The 19,246-nt window shown below is 36.1% G+C and overlaps 2 protein-coding genes across 5 annotated transcripts in view; one reads left to right on the forward strand and one right to left on the reverse strand.

The window, feature by feature from the left end:
* Positions 1–19,246, forward strand: part of Wwox (WW domain-containing oxidoreductase) — a 36,197-nt gene that overhangs the window by 10,913 nt on the left and 6,038 nt on the right. The gene's annotated exons all lie outside the window — the stretch shown is intronic.
* AdamTS-A (ADAM metallopeptidase with thrombospondin type 1 motif A) overlaps positions 1–19,246 on the reverse strand; it is a 545,690-nt gene that overhangs the window by 4,947 nt on the left and 521,497 nt on the right. For 2 of the 3 annotated variants that reach the window (XM_072538402.1, XM_072538403.1), the window contains 8 exons: positions 18,036–18,347; positions 15,108–15,212; positions 14,667–14,889; positions 12,126–12,295; positions 11,477–11,650; positions 1,349–1,570; positions 548–873; positions 12–345 (listed from right to left, as the gene is read on the reverse strand). In XM_072538402.1, coding sequence (XP_072394503.1) covers positions 12–345; positions 548–873; positions 1,349–1,570; positions 11,477–11,650; positions 12,126–12,295; positions 14,667–14,889; positions 15,108–15,212; positions 18,036–18,347 — 1,866 coding nt within the window. The remainder of the gene's footprint in view (positions 1–11; positions 346–547; positions 874–1,348; positions 1,571–11,476; positions 11,651–12,125; positions 12,296–14,666; positions 14,890–15,107; positions 15,213–18,035; positions 18,348–19,246) is intronic. The other variant, XM_072538404.1, reaches the window with a different exon arrangement.

Raw genomic sequence — 19,246 nt, forward strand, 5'->3', positions numbered from 1 at the left:
TTAATACTCACAGATCTTCGTATCTCAGCCGACGCATGGGGTCCCACTTTCTCCCATCTTACACTGCTGACCAACCTGAATGAGGTATGCGTCAAATCGACCTCAAATCTTCCTTGTGCGCAATTGGTCGCGGAACTATAGCAATCTCCGGCGGTACCGTAAGGTACTCTTCTTCCTTGCAGCTGCTTCGAGAAGGTAAAATCATCACCGATGATTCGTAGTGATGTGATGTTCAATCTGACTTTCCAGAACTTGGTCGCTCCTGACCGTTCAGGTCCCAAATTGTCACATTGGCAGGTGTCGTCCCGTTGACCTCCATTTGGGCAGGATCTCACGTCAGTTAATCTAAAAAGAAAATTTGCCAATATCAATTTTTTTACTGTTTTATATGACCTGGTTTGTGACCTAAATTTAACAAGAATGTGAAAGTATACACCGACAAATATAAGAAAACAAAAAGAATAAGGAATCTTTTAACAATTTGTAAATAAACGGACACATGTCAAGACACAACGTGATAAAAATAACTGCTTTGGTTAAAACGTACCTCTTATCATAAAGTTCGGCAAAATTCATACTATCAGGATGCAAACTTATATATTCCAACGGTTCAGGCGTATCCATTTTGTAGCAGTGAATGCTTACAGGACGCCCCAGTACTGATATGACATAATCTTTATTTTCCTTCGTTCCAGTCGCGTGTTTTAGTTCCTTGCAGCTCTTATATAGGCATCTCCATTGGTTACATTTTCTTTTTCTTGGAGGTTTTAAGTTGGCGCGGCAATAGGATCTGGGTACTCTCTGGTGGGTCCATACGTTAACGCAAGGGATGGCTCGAACTTGCCTGCCTCGTCTACCGCAAGCATGTGAACACTACAACAAATATTTAGATTATATAAACACCATTCCTTAAATATGTTTTATTTGATAAACTACCTACAACAAAAGTCATTAGTGATTATATCTCACCTACTGGCTAAAAATAATGAAATCGATATAATATTAGACTTTGTTGAATCGCATCCATAGACTTTACATAATAGAGTTTTCAATATTATTTGGTGAAATATTGTCCCACACTATTACTCGATCCACCACTTGATTATGGTTGGTAGTTTAGAGTCTAGCATATGTTTCTTTGGAAGTGGCCCCACAAATGTTTAATGGTTGGGAGTTAAAACCCATTGTGTACAGTCACGCGAGAAGACGCCTTGTCGTGGATTGAGACAAATAATTCGGGTCCACGAAAGGAATAACTGGTGTTATATCCTCATATATTTTTAAAATAATATTTCTGAGGCTTTAAGTTTCTCCAGAAGGTCACTCACATAGTTATAATAACACTTACCTGTTTCCAAGGTCCTGGTCTCCAAATATATTGATCCCCGCATTGAGCCAAAATACATTTGGCTGTAACCGGTGGTTTGTTGTACACCGAGCAGTAGTTCTGATGATGAATCTTGTTTTGGTATAGATCTGGTAGCGGTATGGGATCTATGATGCCTCCTTTGTAAACTCGGTGACAAGTGACGTTCCTCTTTTTGACACCGGTGCCACAGGACGCAGAACACTAAAAATGTATCGATAGGAAATAAAATAAGGTGTTTAGTGTAAGGATGGAGGAATTTTCTGGGGAATATCCAAAGGGCTTACATCAAATTGCACTAAATTTACTAGCAACAGTGACACTGATTTATGGAATCGTAGATCCAAACTTTAAACATAATAAACAAAATAAATATTTCAAATATATAACTAAACAATTTACAATCCCCTTATTTTGTTGGTCGATAGCAATCTGTTTGTGCGGATAATACTGATGTTGTGTTTATTCCATAACTTATGGTGTTCTGTAAAGCTCCATATTGGAACCAACTCCGTTCCTGATTTATTTACTTTGTTAATTATATTTGCAATCTTCCAATAAATGGCCACATAACACTTTATGCTGATGGCATATGTTGTTTTTACTTAGTTGTTTTGATAAAAACGTTTCACAAATTAAATAAATAATACAGGATAATTTATTGCAAATTTGCAAATTGCAAATCTGGTAGTCTCCAGGGATAACCAATTTATTGACATTACACTCCTTTTAAGTAATGAAGGATTTGTGAAGACATTGTATCGAGTACGAGGCTTGCTCATCGATGGAAGCCTTTCAGAGGAGCAACATCTTAATCAGCTTGTAACAACATGCACCAGCTGTAGGAATTCTGGGAAAAATTACCTATTATATTTCACTTTCTCATAGGAGGCTGCTTCTCAATTACTGGTTCATAGTCATTTAACCTTTTTAACACTTATTTGGGGATTAGCATAACAATTAAACATCCAAACAGCTTTTATGAAAACAGCATTAGGACAAAGAAGTTTATTGCCTGACAGTTCGATTATTTAAGATTCCTCAGCCCATAAAGAATTTAAGTGGTACACCTTCAAGTGTGACTTAAAGAGACTGATTTTCTCCGATTTTTTAAGGATCATTAACATTTGTAATATTTGCAATTTGATTCTCAGACAATATAGACTCGAGCATTTTAACTGTTATTCAAATATTCTTCGTTCCAAAAAGCTATCTTTTTAAAAACAAACATTTTTTTTTGTACATTTAAAAGAAATTGAAGATATTGAAAGGCACTTTAGTTTTTTATACAGTGTCGACATATCAGGGTAAATAAGTGCAGTTTGATGTATGTATTGCAAAACTAAAGCACGTGGTTGGTCCCCTAAAGCAGAACAGACCTAAAATATACATCTAAAGACAAAATATTCCACTATAAACTAAAGTAACTATTCTACCACAACACAAAAGTTATAAATTTCACAAAGTGCATTCAGTGATAGTGAAAAAGTACAAGCACAATGAATAATTTTCATAAACTCCGAACGCAGCCACTATAATTCTACTAAGCTAAAATAGAAAGCCATATCAATACTGTTTCAGTTTTTTTTTGTAGTAAAAGGAATAATGTAACTATATATGTTATGTTGTAAGTACTCCCTCTGTAAAGAGATATTTATAATTATATTGGGTGTCACAAAAATTGGTCATTAGTTTTATAACTACACTCGCGATCATAAAATCCGGGTCACCTTGAAAATCACCGATATTTTATTTTTAACGAGCTTTATCGTAAATAATAATAACACAAAAACAAACTAATGCATGTTTCTGAGAATTGTTGCGGTTTCCTTTGTAACAAAGAATTCCAGTAGTGCCAATTTCGCGGTAAAGTGCACACTTCCCAAAATGAACGCTATCTGTAACTCCGCTTGTTTTAAATGTCTCGTTTGTGCTTCGACTTTCTGTTAAAATGTAACGGACAAACGTTTATTATTGCTACCATTAGTGTTTATTAGTGCCATTATTAGTGTTTATTTTTTGACAAAAATGCCTTTGACTGTTGAAACGGCACAAATTGTTGCACTTGCGGAAGACGGTCACACTCAACGGCAAGTCGCAAGAACTGTTGGCGTAAGCCTTTCTACGGTTCAACGAGTGCTTCAACGCTTTTAGGAGGCAAGTTTGCTAACCTGGCTCTTGACGAAGAACAACGATCACGGCACTAGATGACCGTTTCCTTGTGTTTCAGTCTTTACGAAACCGGACCTCAACAGCGGTTATGCATCAAAATCGTCTAGAGGAAGCACGAAATCGCAATTTTAGTGTTGCAACAGTCAGAAAAAGACTTCGTTCTTCTTGACTATTTTTTCGGGCAATGGCTAGAGGACCGCCACTTCGCCGGGTGCCTCGAATTGCACGACTAGCTTTTGCTCGACAATACGCGCGTTGGGAAATTAACGATTGTAGCAAAGTGTTATTCTCAGAAGAATCCCGTTTCTGACTAACTGGATCCGATGGACGTGTAAGAGTTTGGAGGAGAACCGGTGAACGATTTTCACAAGCTTGCATTGCTCCAAGAATGCCATTTGGTGGAGGCTCGGTCATGGTTTGGGGAGGTATATCTTCCGACTTTCACACAGAATTACCCTTCATCGAAAATGGGTCCCTAACTGCACGAAGGTACATTACGGAGATTCCGGAAGCACATGGTATGCCCAACATGGCAGGGCTTGAAGAAAACGCCGTTTTTATGCAGGACAACGTGCTATCGCACGTTGCCAGGATCAGTATGTAATGCTTGGACGAAGTTGTAATTACGAGGGTAGCCTGGCCAGCTAGGTCTCCGGACTTGAATCACATCGAACATCTCTGGGACGATTTGAAAAAACGTATTTAAACCCATACACCTCCTCCTAACAACGCACAGGAGCTTAAGGATCTGTTAGTGAGTGAGTGGAATAACATACCACAACATGTAATCCGAAGAAAAATTGAGAGTATGCCCCGTCGTCTGCAAGAAGTTATTAGAGCAAGGGGAGGCAATACACAATATTGGTCATTAAAATTTTACTGATTTTTTACCACGTACTGTATTTTCCATATTTGTTCTTATGTATGTTTTATCAACAATTTGATTTGTTTTCTGTTTTTTTTCAATAAAAACAATAAAAGACCATTTTTTTTCTTTCAAAACAAACATTGATGACAAATAAAAAATACATTAGCCAAAAAAAAAAGGTTATTACTGCACCAGAGGCAAAAATATTGAAGAAACTTGAAATTTTCAAGATGACCCGGATTTTATGATCGCGAGTGTATTTCCACTGTTATGATTGTCTAATGGAAAATTTAAGCTATTTTTTATTTTACAAAATCGTTTAGTATTTTTCTTCCTCTCTAAGGGAGTCAGTTTGTCCAATGGCGGATTCATACCTCTATGGAAGGTGGTAACTGCCTCTTTTGCACGGGCGATTTACTTTGGCTTCTTCTATCACTATTTATATGATCATTGCATCCTTTCTTTTCTTTATATCCACTCGTGCTTTCGCTCTTGAAGCCTATTTCTTGTAATTCATCTCAGTATTCTTATTTTTGTCGTTTCCAATAGTTTTTGAAACATGACTGTGTTGGGTGTTGTTTCTGCCAGTCTATTTCCTTTCAGTACTTGATCTCTCACGTGTTTCTCCAGGTCTCCATAGCTGGACAGTGTAATCCCAAGGTATTTTACTTCCATTACTTTTTAAATGCTGATGCTCTCGATTTCTAATTTACGTCTCGTTGTTCTTCGTTGCATATTATTATTTTGGTTTTGGTATTTAGAGTTGAGATCGTCATAATCTGTGGACTAGTCTTTGTAGACTATTTTCATCTTTGACTGTCAATATTGCGTCATATGCGTAACAATATTTTTACTTATTTGTTCCCCATTGTGTAGCCTTTCCATTTATTAACATGTTTGATGACTTCATCTTCTTCTTCTTTCTAGCCTGCTATCGTCTTTTTTTGGACATAGACCTCTTCCAAGTCCTTTAATCGATCTCTATCCTGAGTAACATACTTTTAATTTGTTCCGGCTATTTTTTTGATTTCATCTACCAATCTAATCTGTGGTCTTCCTCTTGGTCGTCTACCTTTTTAAGGTCTCCAATGTTGCATTGTGGCATTCCAACGTTGGTATTTTTGTCTAGCAATGTGGTCTGCGAAGCTGCATTTGAGTTTGGCAATTTTTGTTGTGATATTCTCGACTTTTGTTTTTGATCTTACCCAATCGTTCCTCTTTCTATCTAACAGTGGTATACCTAACATTGATCTTTCTGTTGTGGCTAGTTTGTTCATATTTGCCTTAGTTAGGGTCCAGGTTTGACATCCATATGTTATGATAGGAAGGTTGCTCTGGTTGAGAACTTTGCTCCTCGAGTATTGAGGTATTTTGCGGTTCTTAAGTATCCAACTGAGTTTTCCAAATCCTGCCCAAGCCAGTCTTGCTCTTCTAGTGATTTCCGCACTTTGTTTCTCTTTGGCAAGTTTCAGAATTTGGTGGGTAGAGCTGAGTAATGCGTGGACTTGTTCAAACTCATTTCTATTTATAGTTATAGTCTGGAACCGTCTGTGTTTGTCATTGTTTTTGTTTTGGTTATATTAGTTTTTAGACGTATTGGGAACTGTCTGCGAGTTCATCCAACATATTTATTAGTTTCAAATGTGCTCGCTATAATCACGATGTCGTCATAGAATCTCAGGTGGTTTAACTTATTGCCATTAACGTTGATACCATATGTTGATCAATTTGTATTTTTGAAGACGTCATTTAGGGCTAGATAAGATAAACAGCTTTGGCGATATTATGTTGCCTTGTCGAATTCCTCTCCTAATGGCTTCATACATTATTATATTAAGGAGAGTTTAATGAGTCCTCCGGTTTGCTTCCGTTACCTATGCCTGTAGCTTTCGTAAATGGTCCGTCTATTTAGACTTCCATCTTCCATCTGTGGAATGTTTTCTTTGTTCCTCATTGCTGCACCTGCATTCTTCGTTGTCACTTTATATACAGTTTCTTTAGCTAGTCAGTACATGTATTTTGTGGGTCTATTAGTTTCTTCATCTCCGTTCTTTGTATTTGGTCTGTGTAGATAGTGTAGAAATCGTGATTTAATTACAAATGTTTTATTTAAAAATCCGTTATAAAAGGTATATAATTGAAAGACTCTTTCGGGCTACATCACAGAAAGTTTCGGACTAACAAGTCCATCATCAGTGTATTTACCAGGTGTACATGAGCCAAGCCACTAAATATTTGAGTAAAAATCTTTAAAATAGTAAAAAATTTGTTATTTGTTACATCTTTGTTAAAAAGTGGCTGTGATGGCTAAAGTTTTTAACAGTTGCTGACCTTGAGACAAAAAGTTTTAAATGATTTTTGTGACACCCTATATAATTTACGGTTATAGATTCTTCCGTAATTTGTTTTCTTACTGATGATCTTAAACTTAACATTAGTACTAACTATCCCAAAGCGCACGTTTTGGCGCTATCATTATATATTTTATCAATATATGTTATTGAACCCACTGTCACCGTTGGTAGAATTTATGATCCAACACCGAATTAGGAATTTTGTTAAAATGGACGCGTTTCTGTCAGTTTACATGCTTCTTTCGACGTTTAACGATTATTCTGCAACAAAAATATGTAAAATGGATATTTTGCACAGTATTTCTCTACCATAATAATACCTATTATGAGCTATACTACATGAAATAGCTCAAAATTTAGGACTTCAAGTGAAGATTATCGAAGTTTTGAGATCGATAATGCCAGTCATGCTGAAATCATTAGATGTCATTTTATAATCGTTTAGGAATTCGTGAGGCTGAAGGAGGCAAAATTTATAAACCAATATTACTGCCGATTTCACAATCAAAGGGATTAAGTAACCTTTACCCACAGAATAACTGATAAATGCTGTTTGACATTCATACATTCGGTTTTGGTCAGGTAACCTAAGGTTTCGTATTTATTTTTCATGTGTTGGTAGAAAATTATGGATAATTGTCAGTATATATTATGTTTCATCTACAACTATCAGTATAGATTACATTTCTGCCAGTTTTGACACATTTGTGACGAAAATTAAATTTCAGAACCAATTCCTTTATAAAAGGATATATATGATGATGATAATTATATTAAATAAAAATGCAATATGCACATGAAACAACACAAGAAATCAGAAAATTATTCAGCTAATTAAGTTATACGCCAAATATAAACATGCCTAGTCTTGCCATAAATATTGATACAAGGTAATAAACTAAAAAAAATTACACTATTGGTTCGATTGGAAAAAGCTTTGCACACTTTATTACTGATATAATAAACAACAAACTACAAAATAGTTGTTCAGAATGGCCACTATTTGCCTGAATACACCGAAACCTGTTAGGGCATTCATCGATCGCTGTACGGATGACGTCCTTAGTCCTTGTCCACAGCTTCTACTAGCGCCTGCCTCAATGACTTCATATTACGGTGACGTCTTGTAAATATCATGCTCTCGAAACCTTAATACAATTTTTAGTCAAGTGGATTAAGGTCTGAGCTGGCTGACGGCCAATGGTCATTACTCATAAATTCTTGTACATGATTTTCAATCCACTTTTGAGTAGTTTTAACTGTACGTGCAGTCCTGTTGAAATATTCATGGTTTATTTTGAGAAACATAGTGCGGTTTAGGGACTCGATTAAATTGGTTAAAATGTCCCGTTGTTAATTTCTCGCCTCCGTGTTAATCCCTTTTTCACAATAATGTAAAGAAGTGATGCCCGTCATAGGACACTCCCCCTAAACCATCACCGAGGCAGTATAATGACCTCGTTAGATCCTTGACACTAGCTCGCGGGCTGCCTTGGATGACCGTGCATATACTCTATCGTTTTGCTTATCGAAAGTATCACCCACAGTAAATAATAATGTGTTCATCTGTAACGAGAATTTCTGTGTAATGCTCTTTGCCGTACAATGACAAGGGACGTCTTGATTTTGTTTTATTGCAACAGTAAGGCGTTGTCTTGTTTGTCTTTTGAAATCTCCAAGTCTTGTTTGATAATGCGACTCATGGTTCTCGGCACTATATCTCTTTCCCGAGCCATGATTTTTTGTTTTGGGATAGGATTTCGGTTAACTCTTGACCTAACAATATTAATAATCTCTGGCGTATGAGCCCCGCACGGTCGGCCGGATCTTTTACAATCACCTACTCCTTTCGTATCCAAAAACAACCTAACGGTACGATACACGAAAACACCCATAATGAACGTTTTTGTAATTCAAAAACACGAGCTTTTTCTACTCCGCACTTATAAAGAACAATGTCAGGAATACGGTTCTATTTGTCTATCCACTCCTTTGTAACGGCTGATTGGAATGTTTTGTGTATACGCGTTTATAGTATACATGTCAACAGTCAGTAATGTCGACGTAACTTTTGGCTGCGTTCAGTTTGTCAGCCGTACAAGGTGTGTTTACATTCGTATCAATATTTATGGCAGTACTAGTTATAATTAAATTCAGAGACCAGGCCATCTGGCAAAAATATGGTTTGTATATGCAATTGTTTGAATATTTAAGGAAATTTTGTTTCCTATAAATTTTTGAATTAATTCCATGCGAATGTGTGCAATTAATGACAACTATCATCATCATTCTCTTTGTCTTTATCCCTATGTGGTCGGCTACCGTAATTACATTTCTCCCCTAGACTCTCCCTAATATACTCATTCTTAATGTTATTCTTTTTTGTCACTGCATTCATCGATCTAAGCATTCTCATTTCCGCCACATACATTCGTTGTTTCTCTTTCTTGTTAACATGACAGTTTGATACAATTATCCTTTCAGTTTCATTGGAATCTTTCTCTATATCACACAATACACCACTCGCTTCTTCCTTCCACTTCATCCATTCCACTCTAATTCTACTGCATGCATCTCCATATATTTCCCCATTGCTCTATAATAGCAACTTACTAGGTACTTAGAACTATTACTTTTTACAATAATTTTACCATCCAAAGTTCTCATTTGTAGTAACTCCGTCTTTAAATGAACATTCCAAATACTCTGTTTTTGTCCTACTAAGTTTTAAACCTTTTTCTCAAGAGTTTGTCTCTACTGTTCCAGTTTTTGTTCTAAATCCAGGGAATGTTACCCTGTATTTTCCCTGTTATTTGATCGAACACTTCCTCTTCTACGGCAATACAGCCCAAATTGAGCCTTGGCCTCCTTTATTTTTTGCCTCCACTCTTGCTTGTCTGTGGCTGATCTTCTCCATACACGGACTCCTAAATCTCCTACTTGTGGTCGCTGTTTACTGTGTCTTCCCAGCGCTTTCTTGGCTTTCCAACCGGTCTCTTTCCCTGCATTCTAGCATTAAGTGCTCTTTTTGGTGGACTATCATCTCCCATTCTTATCACATGTCCGGCACATAGGATTCTTTATATTCTAATGAAGTCTGACAGTGGTGCTTCCTTATAACAATGATAAAGCTCGTTGTTGTATCGACTTCTGAAGATTCCGTTTTCCCTTACAGGTCCTAGTATTCTCCTCAGTACTTTCTTTTCGAATGTATCGAGTTTGCTTTTGAATGTTTCTTCTTTCAGGACCCATGCTTCACTGCCATAGAATGCTATTGGTCGAATTAAGGTTTTATAGATTCTCATCTTTGTATTTCGGTGGACATTTTTAGACCAAAATATATGGGAGAGGGCAAAACAAGCTCTATTTACCCGCATTTCTCCATCTTCTGATCCGTCGGCATATATTTCTACTGATCGAACACTAATGAGAATAAAAACTAAGCAACGAGCTCTGATGCAATCCATCCTACTTTCACATGAAATTTACCTTTCTGTTCCACACCTGTCGTGTCTCTCACAATACTCACCGGGAACTCCTTTTTTATTGAGCGCCTACCACAGAATCTTTCGAGGAACTCAATCATATGCTTCCTCAAGATCAATGAATACCATATTAGCATTTGTTGCTTTATTCCTGTATTTTCTCTACTAATTTTGCCCTAAATAGACCTTTAAGATCTTCTAACAGCCACCGCTTGATTTTTTGAGGTCCTCTCCGATATTTTGGTTTATTTTCACTTTTAACTTCGATGTTCAGCACAACCAACTTATGTTGTTGGCTCACATTCACACCTTATATGTGATAAGTTTACCTCTGTTTTGATTCACTATCGGCATTTCTAATGCTGTTAATTCCAGCTTACCATCTCCAGCTTCATTTCTAATTTCAATCTAGTCTGTCATGTATTGCTTCATATCTTCTCTTGAATTGGCCCACACGTGCGTTAAAATCACCTCCTATTATAACTTTCTTCTCTGATGGAATGTCACTCAGTATGTCTTCTAATTGACCATAGAAAGCTTTTCTTTCATTATCATTCAGACCGATTAGAGGAGCATACACATACAACATTTAATACTTCTTTATCAAGTACAAATTTCACTGACATTATTCTATCACTCGTTCTTTCACTACGTTATCTTTTATTTCTCTATCAGCAATTATACCAACTCCATGACTGGTGTTGATTTTCCCTACATATCACAATTTGAAAACCTTCACATAGTTCTTTCTCCCTTTGTTCTTTCCACCTTGTCCCTTACCTGGTCTTACTTACTCCCCTTACCTGGTAAAACTTCGAAGATTCCAAGACCCTGATTTTCCTAACCTGTGATCGTGTCTCCCTGAAATAGTCCTCACCTGGAAATCTGAACGGAGGCTCAGTTTGCGTACAGAATATTTTATCTCAGGAGATGCCAGCATTTCACTATAATTTTTGCCATAGTGGAGATCTTTTTGTTATTATGACCTCAGCAGGTTTTCCGACATGTGATGCATTTTATGTATTAATTCGTTTAAATAGTATATGACATTTCAAGTTGTTTCTTCTATAAATATTCGACGTCTGTATCTAAAACCTACCTACCTTTATGTGTCTAGTTATCATGACAAACTCATTATAATAATCGGTAAACATCTAAAGAAATAAAAAGACAGAAATCCAAGTCCCCATTGAAACAATCAAAAAATTTGGTATAGAAAAATAACACTTACAGCCGACCAATACCCCTCGATCCAGGCGAATTTGCAGCTGTATCTTTCGCACGGTCTCGTTGCTCTCGGCTTTTTCAAATGTCTGCATAACGTATCGACTACGGTGATCTCGTTTAGTGAGTCTTCGCATTCGATGTGTCGCCTTCTGTTACCTTTACCGCACTTGTTGGAGCACTTTGGTGAAGTGAAAGAAACAAAAAACGTGTTTTTAGGTTATGTGGTATAGCGGTTGGGGTTAGTAGACGAAGCGGTTTAGGGTATGTACAAATAAGGAGTGATCGAGGACTGTTGGAGGATAAATGACATATGATCAGTTTACTTATTATTTTCTGTATAGTATCCAATAATCTATCGATTAAATCAACTGTGATTTGATGGAAATTCATGTTAACTAAACTACTATAGTAATAAAAAGGTAGAGAATGTACTGACATGAAACATTTAAAGAAGGAAAAAATATGATAGAAATCAAAATCTTGAGGAAATATCTGTAATAGTAGAAAAAACGGGGGAAATGGTTGATCTTTTCTTAAACTAACTTTTAGACCGATTAAATTTATATAAGTTACGTAACTGATCATGTATCACTTGTTCCGTTTCAATCCTACAAAAATATACAGTGATATAAACTCGTAACACAAAAACTTACTGGCTTCCAAGGTCCTATTTTCCACCTATACCGTTTCTCACCCTTTTCCGAAGAATCGAAGTACCGTCTGGATACTGAGTTGGTTATGTATGGGCATTCTGAGAGTCTGCATTTGGTCAGATGTTCCGGTTTTCTGCTGGAGTCACAATGGGAGTCTTCCACTGCTTTACCTAATAAATAAACTTTATATGTTGAACTAATTGAAGGCAATTCGTTTTTTGAAGCATTAGAAAAGGTAAAAATCGACTATATACAGCTTTAGTAGTGTGTTTGAGCGATTTTTGTCTAAGTAACTGAGCAGCATATTTAAAACTGTTGTTTAATAGGGAACAGAAAATAAATTGGGGAAATGGTACCAAACCTGATCAAAATTAAACGTGGGATATGAGAGCTGGATGAAGAAAAGGTACAAAAGTCTATGCAAAGTGTAGAGAGTTTTATATAGAGGCGGCACAACAAATAAAACATAAATTTCCTTTTAACGACAGAGATAGCCAAGCGTTGAAGTGTCTGAGGTCGCTAAACTATGGAGCAATTGTTGACCCCGAACTTAAAAAGAATATTTCTTCCATTGCTGGCATGCTTTACTGTTTGCCGAACATTTTTCTGCTTCTGCAAGTAAAATGACTGAACTTGATACAGAATGGCTTTCCTTACACACAGATACATTCACATACGGGTTTACCCTTTATATTTCCAGAAATTCCTAAAATAAAGACAATTTCTGGTAAATCTAACAGTAATTGTATAACTATTTATCAATTCGATGAATGTTATGTCGGACAGAAAGTTTGATGTTTTGAAATTACTATGTTCCTGTTTTCTGCTGTTTTTTTAAGTTCCATTTGCTGCTTTTTGCTTTTCTGAGGTAGGCAACACTGTTCATCAGGAATCAATCGGGTTTATCGCTCGGTATATTGATTGTGGACCTTGATGCAGAATGTATAGGGGGAAATGTGATTTTGATTTCTGTCTATTAAGTGGAAACATAATATTAGTACCTCTTCTTCTACTTCAAGTGTCATCTCCGCGGCGGAGGTCGGCAATCATCATAGCTATTCGGACTTTTGAGACGGCTGCTCTGAAAAGTTTATTTGATGTACATCCGTACCACTCTCTCAGGTTGCGCAGCCATGACATTCTACGCCTCCCTATGCTTCTTTTTCCTTGGATCTTTCCCTGCATAATCAGTTGGAGCGAGGTGTATTTCTCTCCACGTGTAATATGTCCGAGATATTCCAATTTTCTTGTTTTAATTATATTTAAAATTTCTATTTCTTTATTCATCCTTCTCAGAACCTCTTTGTTTGTGACGTGTTCTGTCCACGATATTTTCAGAATTCTTCAATACACCCACAGCTCGAATGATTCCAGTTTTTTCATTGATGTCGCATTCAAGGTCCAAAATTCCATTCCATAAAATAAAGTCGAAAAAACATAGCACCTCGCCAACCTAACTCTTAGTTCCAATTTTAAATCCCTTGTACACAGCACTCTTCTCATTTTGTTGAAATTTGCTCTAGCCTTTTCTATTCTGATTTTGATCTCCTGAATGTAATCTTTTGTGGAGTTAATCATTGTTCCCACATATGCATATTTGTCCACTTGTTCGATTGGTTCCGTTTATTAGAAGATTCTCGTTATTTCTTTGAGTTTTCGATGTTCTCATAAATTTCGTCTGCTTGACATTCATTGTTAGACCATACTCTTTTCCATACTCCGCTATTCTGGTCACCAGTCTCTGAAGATCTTCAATATTTTCGGCTAAGATCACAGTGTCGTCCGCATATGTAATGTTGTTAATAGGAACTACATTTACCTTTATTCCAGCTGTTTCACCCTTAAGAGCGTTTTTCAGGATCTCTTCGGAGTAGGCATTAAAAAGAATTGGCGACAATACGCATCCCTGTCTCACTCCACGTCTAATTTCAATTTCTTCTGACAGCTGTTCGTTAACACGTACTTTTGCTCGCTGTTTATAGTATAAATTTGATATGATCCTGAGGTCGTTGTAGTCAATCTTCTTTGATTTCAGGACATTCATTAATTGTTTATGTCGTACTTTATCGAATGCTCTATTATAGTCAGTAAAACATACGTATATATTTTGATTGACGTCCAGGCATCTTTATATCAGTATATTAAGCGAAAAAAGAACTTCACGCGTTCCTAGTCCTTTGTGAAAACCAAATTGTGTATCATAAGTACCTTAGTATCTCTCAATACGGAAAACGAGGACCAAGAAGGCGAAGGTTTTCCTAGCTAAAAAATCTATGTACGTGGTTCAACACAACAACCACAAATCTTTTCAGAGCAGCAGGTTGCAAGATCCGAAACAAATAGGCACTACAAGAAGAAGAAGAAGATTTCTTGCTAATTTTGTAATACTAATTATAATTTTTTTCCGTACCTGTATAATGGAATCGGGAGGTTTTTCAAACGAATAAACAATTTGATATCACACACACACCACATACTTTGTTTTATTTAAATTTAAAAATAGAAAGTGCTTAATCAAAGACCCCAATATAATACACTAACCTGAGTGATCAGTACATCTGACAGCTCTATACCTTTCGCAGTTGGCGTCACAGTTGGGACTCCAATCTCCCGTGACCCATCGAGGACAAGCAAACTGGTTGCAAGCTGCAAATATATTAGGCTTCAAACTTCGTTCACACATATGGTAATTTTCGTGTCCTGCATCGTTTAAGCATCTGAACTGTTGTTTTCTTCTTCCACTTTCGCCGCAAGTTTCCGAACACTAAACACAAAAAAAATAATAATGAAGTCAGAATTTACTTTTTATATAAGCCTTATATCAGTTAATAATTATAAACAATACAGAGTAGTGTGCATTATTTTTTTACGAGGATGTATTGAATTTTGACTTGCTCTGCAAACCAGGCCTCCATATTGTCTGTCACCTCTTCATTAATAAGATTTACGAATTTTTAGACTTTTTCCAAGCATTTTACTTACCGGTGACCAATTTTCTGGAACCCATTTGTAAGTATTATACATGTGGAAAGGTTCTGGAATGATGGCGTTAGTGACTGAGTTTCTTCGTTTGTAGAGCGAGATGATCTGAAAAAAGTTTTAGTATTTAAAAAAGCAAACAGTAACGATATAAATCGTCTATATATATATATATATATATATATATATATATATATATATATATATATATATATATATATATATATCAACAGTTAAGCAAATATATCGTAACACTAACATTCTGACAAAGTTATCTTATAAAAAAAAATAAACATCCTGGATTTCCTGGACAGTCACTTTAGGAATATGGTGGTTGTGAAGTACGGTTGTGAAGTACGCTAAATATTCCACATGCTTAGCAAACACCTTATCATTTGTCACGGCTTAAAAGCTAAATAACATTATAAGCATTAAGCCATCTGTGTCTACACTGCTGGAAAACGCATCCTCTAATCTTCTTCATCCATCTCGATTCTGAGCCGATGGTAACGTCGCTAACAGAAGTGTGCAAGTTCCTACTCCATATATGAAAACAGGAAGCACACAATGATCGAATACATTTCTCTTTAGATGGGGATATCGCCCTTAAACAAATATGTAGATGTCAAGATTAGAGGAAGCTAAAATCTATTATCGATTACCTCATTGTAAAACAAGAAATGAAACGAGTGCTTCAAGATACCAGAGTTTACAAAGGTCCAGAATTCGACTCAAGAGCAGCCGTCTCAAAAGTCCGAATAGCTATGATGATTGCCGACCTCCGCCGCGGAGATGGCACTTGAAGAAGAAGAAGAATTCGACTATTACTTAGTCGCTTTGAGATATTTATCTCCTTCAATACACATATTAAAAATAATAAAAGTACAGTAGAACAAAAAATAGAACGAGTTCTATTCAGAATGAACGGTAATTCTGAATGACCAACTTGAGACAAACAGTTCTCCCCTCCTCAACCTATTTCATTAGAGACTATAAAGTGTAAACGCATGCCAAAAATAGATCACTTGAGAAAGGCAATCAGCCGAAACAGCTGTAGTGATAAGAATTCAAAATATATTTTGTGGAAGTTTTGAAAACAAAGTTTTCAGTGTTTTATTGTTACATAAAATGAATGTCCATCAAGTAACGGTCGAATCCATCAATTATCCCAATATTCTCTCTCCTCAAATTTTTCTGGTGATACTTCTTGAGCGTGACATTTTCTGTAATTGTTAAGGCAATAACAACTCAAAATTCTTAACAATATTATGAATTGACTGTAAGCAAGGAATTGGTCTCCCCTCAAAAAACATAGAAAATAAATCTCACACTGTTGTCCATAATTACCACCATAAAACCATTTTATTATTTGAACCTTTTCTGCGGGCGCATAAACAGACATGTTGTTTACAAAAATAAATTAAAAATATATGCTGTTATCGCTTTAAACAACCACTGTATAATATAATCAGCCCTATTCTGTAACTACAAATCGAATAGAAATGAGTCAAATCGAATAGAGGTCAGCAAGTCGGATCGGAATTGTAGGAATCGGTATTCTGTAACTCATCTCGACCTCTACTATCGGAATGTTGTGTAGAAATTGATTTCGACTAGACAAGCTCTGTCGAGATCAAGTTTCGACATCGAAATTGGTCTTGACGCTTGCGCATTGGTATCATTATTGTTTTGACATTTATTTGTTGACTTTTTTAGTCTGACATTTTTTAGTCTGACATTTTTTAGTCTGTGGTGTTATTTATTTAGATAAAGTTTACTAAATAATTTAACTGCTCAGCAGATGTATTTTTCTTTGGTGTTCCGCTTGCCTTTTTGTATTCTTGTAACGAACTTTTTAAACTTAACCAAAACAAATCAAAACTACTTGACGACAAGCTTGAAATATAATCTTCTTTTTTGAAGAAATTTTTCGCGCGCACTAGCCTTTCCAGTAACATAACGTCACAGAACACTTATTTCTCTTTTTAGTGCGGGGTTGCCACTAACTTCTGAGCGCGTCAAGTAGAAGTTGGCGTTTTCGATTTACACCGATTACGATGTGAGTTACAGAATGCCAATCCAAACACAAAAACGACGCGATAGATATCCAACATTCCGATTTCAGGTAATTACGATTCGACTTGGTCATTTCTATTCGATTTGTTAAAAGTTACAGAATAGATCTGAATATACCACTGTCAACGGAGGTTTGTGGAAAGTCGATGGCGCGCAGTGTTGCCATTTATAGGGTGTATATCTAATTTAAAACTTAACATACTCTAATTCAAATAAACAAAAATATTAGGAAACCAAGACCTCTACTTATTGCCCTACAAAAGCATGGCACTTTACCAGTAAAAAAAATATAGCAATTCCCGCAAAATTCTCTAATAAATATTACAAGCAGTAAAACAACTGTAAAAACTTGGAGAGAGCATGCAATTAAACGAGTAAAATACTCTCTACACCTTTTTGGGGCATAAAAACATTGGATGATTATCCATTATGTACAGGAACAAATATTTAATGATTGATTTGATCGGTTCCTAATTGGCTAAATTATAACTCTGAGCTCTGAACTGCTCAGCTTGCTATATTTGTACCTATTATCATTTAAACTGCATTTTTTGACCCTCAGGTCGACTTTGTCACAGCAGGTTAAGAGCTGTAGAATGATCCGGCATGTGATTTACATTCTGCGTACAACTTACAGCTGAATACATATTGTTAATTTTACTATAGGTGAAGCGTAGTATTTTATTACTAGTTTTTGATTGAATGAGAAGCTTTTGAACCAAAAATGGATATTATAATAACAATTGTTTAGTATTTTTTGGTCCCACTTATAAAACTAGAATGGAAGTTCAGTATCTTGATATATTTGCTTAACATTTCATGTATAATTACGATTTATAAAACTTAAAAACTTACCTCACACTTGGGCCGATAACACGGCCTGGTCTCCGTGGGAATCACCAAATCCCTGCAGTAGTCTTCGTTCAAGCGCTCGGTGGAATCGAACTTCATACAGACGAACTGTCTCCTTTCGATTCCCTCTCCGCACGTCACAGAACAGGAATGATAGTCGTTAAGAGGAGCCCAACGGCCACATGCCTGTTCGTTACATCGTTCTGTATCCGGTGGTCTCATACTTAAATCACAGTCGTGATTGTCGTGAATCCTACCGTCCAAGACGCAGTAGTACGTCAAGTTTTTGTAGCCACCACCGCAAGGTGCTGAACACTGGAAGCAGATACATTGTAATATTATATCTAACATTGTAATCTACTTTCACCATTAAGATAGGTATCCACTTGAGGAAAAATTGAGTATTAGCGTAAAGAGCATTTCCCCATATTTATCTTGTGGTATATATTAAAATATGGTTACGTGACTTTAGGTGTACCTACTTACATGCTTAATATTTCGGGTACAAAATAAAAATTATTTTATTTACTTGAAATCTTTATTATAAATGTTATTGTAAATTGTAATTGCAAATATTTATTATGAATTATCCAAAGATAATATGCAAAAATCAAATATTTCTTTTAACAACGAAATTATATTCAAACCTTATACAATACAAAAATTTTCAAAAATGTTTAACGATTTAAATCTAAACATACACTAACAAACAAAACAACACTTTTCACACAACATTTTGTGAGTTTCCAGTGTTGTGAATTTGTGATGAATAAATGAAACTTTTTATAAAGGGCCATATAAAACTGATCGAGAAGTGAAGGGAGTGGATAATTTGTCATCGTCTTTGACACGGACAGTTCGAGCAAAGAGGTATGAGCGTATTATTAAATTAAAGCTTGGTGGAGTTTTTTGATCAGGCCTGAGTTCCAGATCTAATAAAATGCTTTCTGGACATCTAAAAATATGCTGATTGTGTGTCTATGGTATTCATTCACTGCCTGAGTTGATACGAAAGTTGCTGCTTCTAACAATGCAGTATACGCAGAGTGACCAGCTCTGAATCCAAATTGGAAGTTGGGGATGCTGTGGAATTCCTCAAGTGTTCTACTCTTAAGGATTCTCTCGTAGATCTTGCGTATAGCGCTTAATAGAGAAATAGGTCTGAAGGATTCAGTACTGGTGAGGATTTTCCCTGGTTTAGGGATCATAATTGT

The sequence above is a fragment of the Diabrotica undecimpunctata genome, chromosome 7, assembly GCF_040954645.1.
Source record: "Diabrotica undecimpunctata isolate CICGRU chromosome 7, icDiaUnde3, whole genome shotgun sequence".
Taxonomy (NCBI): Eukaryota; Metazoa; Arthropoda; class Insecta; order Coleoptera; family Chrysomelidae; genus Diabrotica; species Diabrotica undecimpunctata.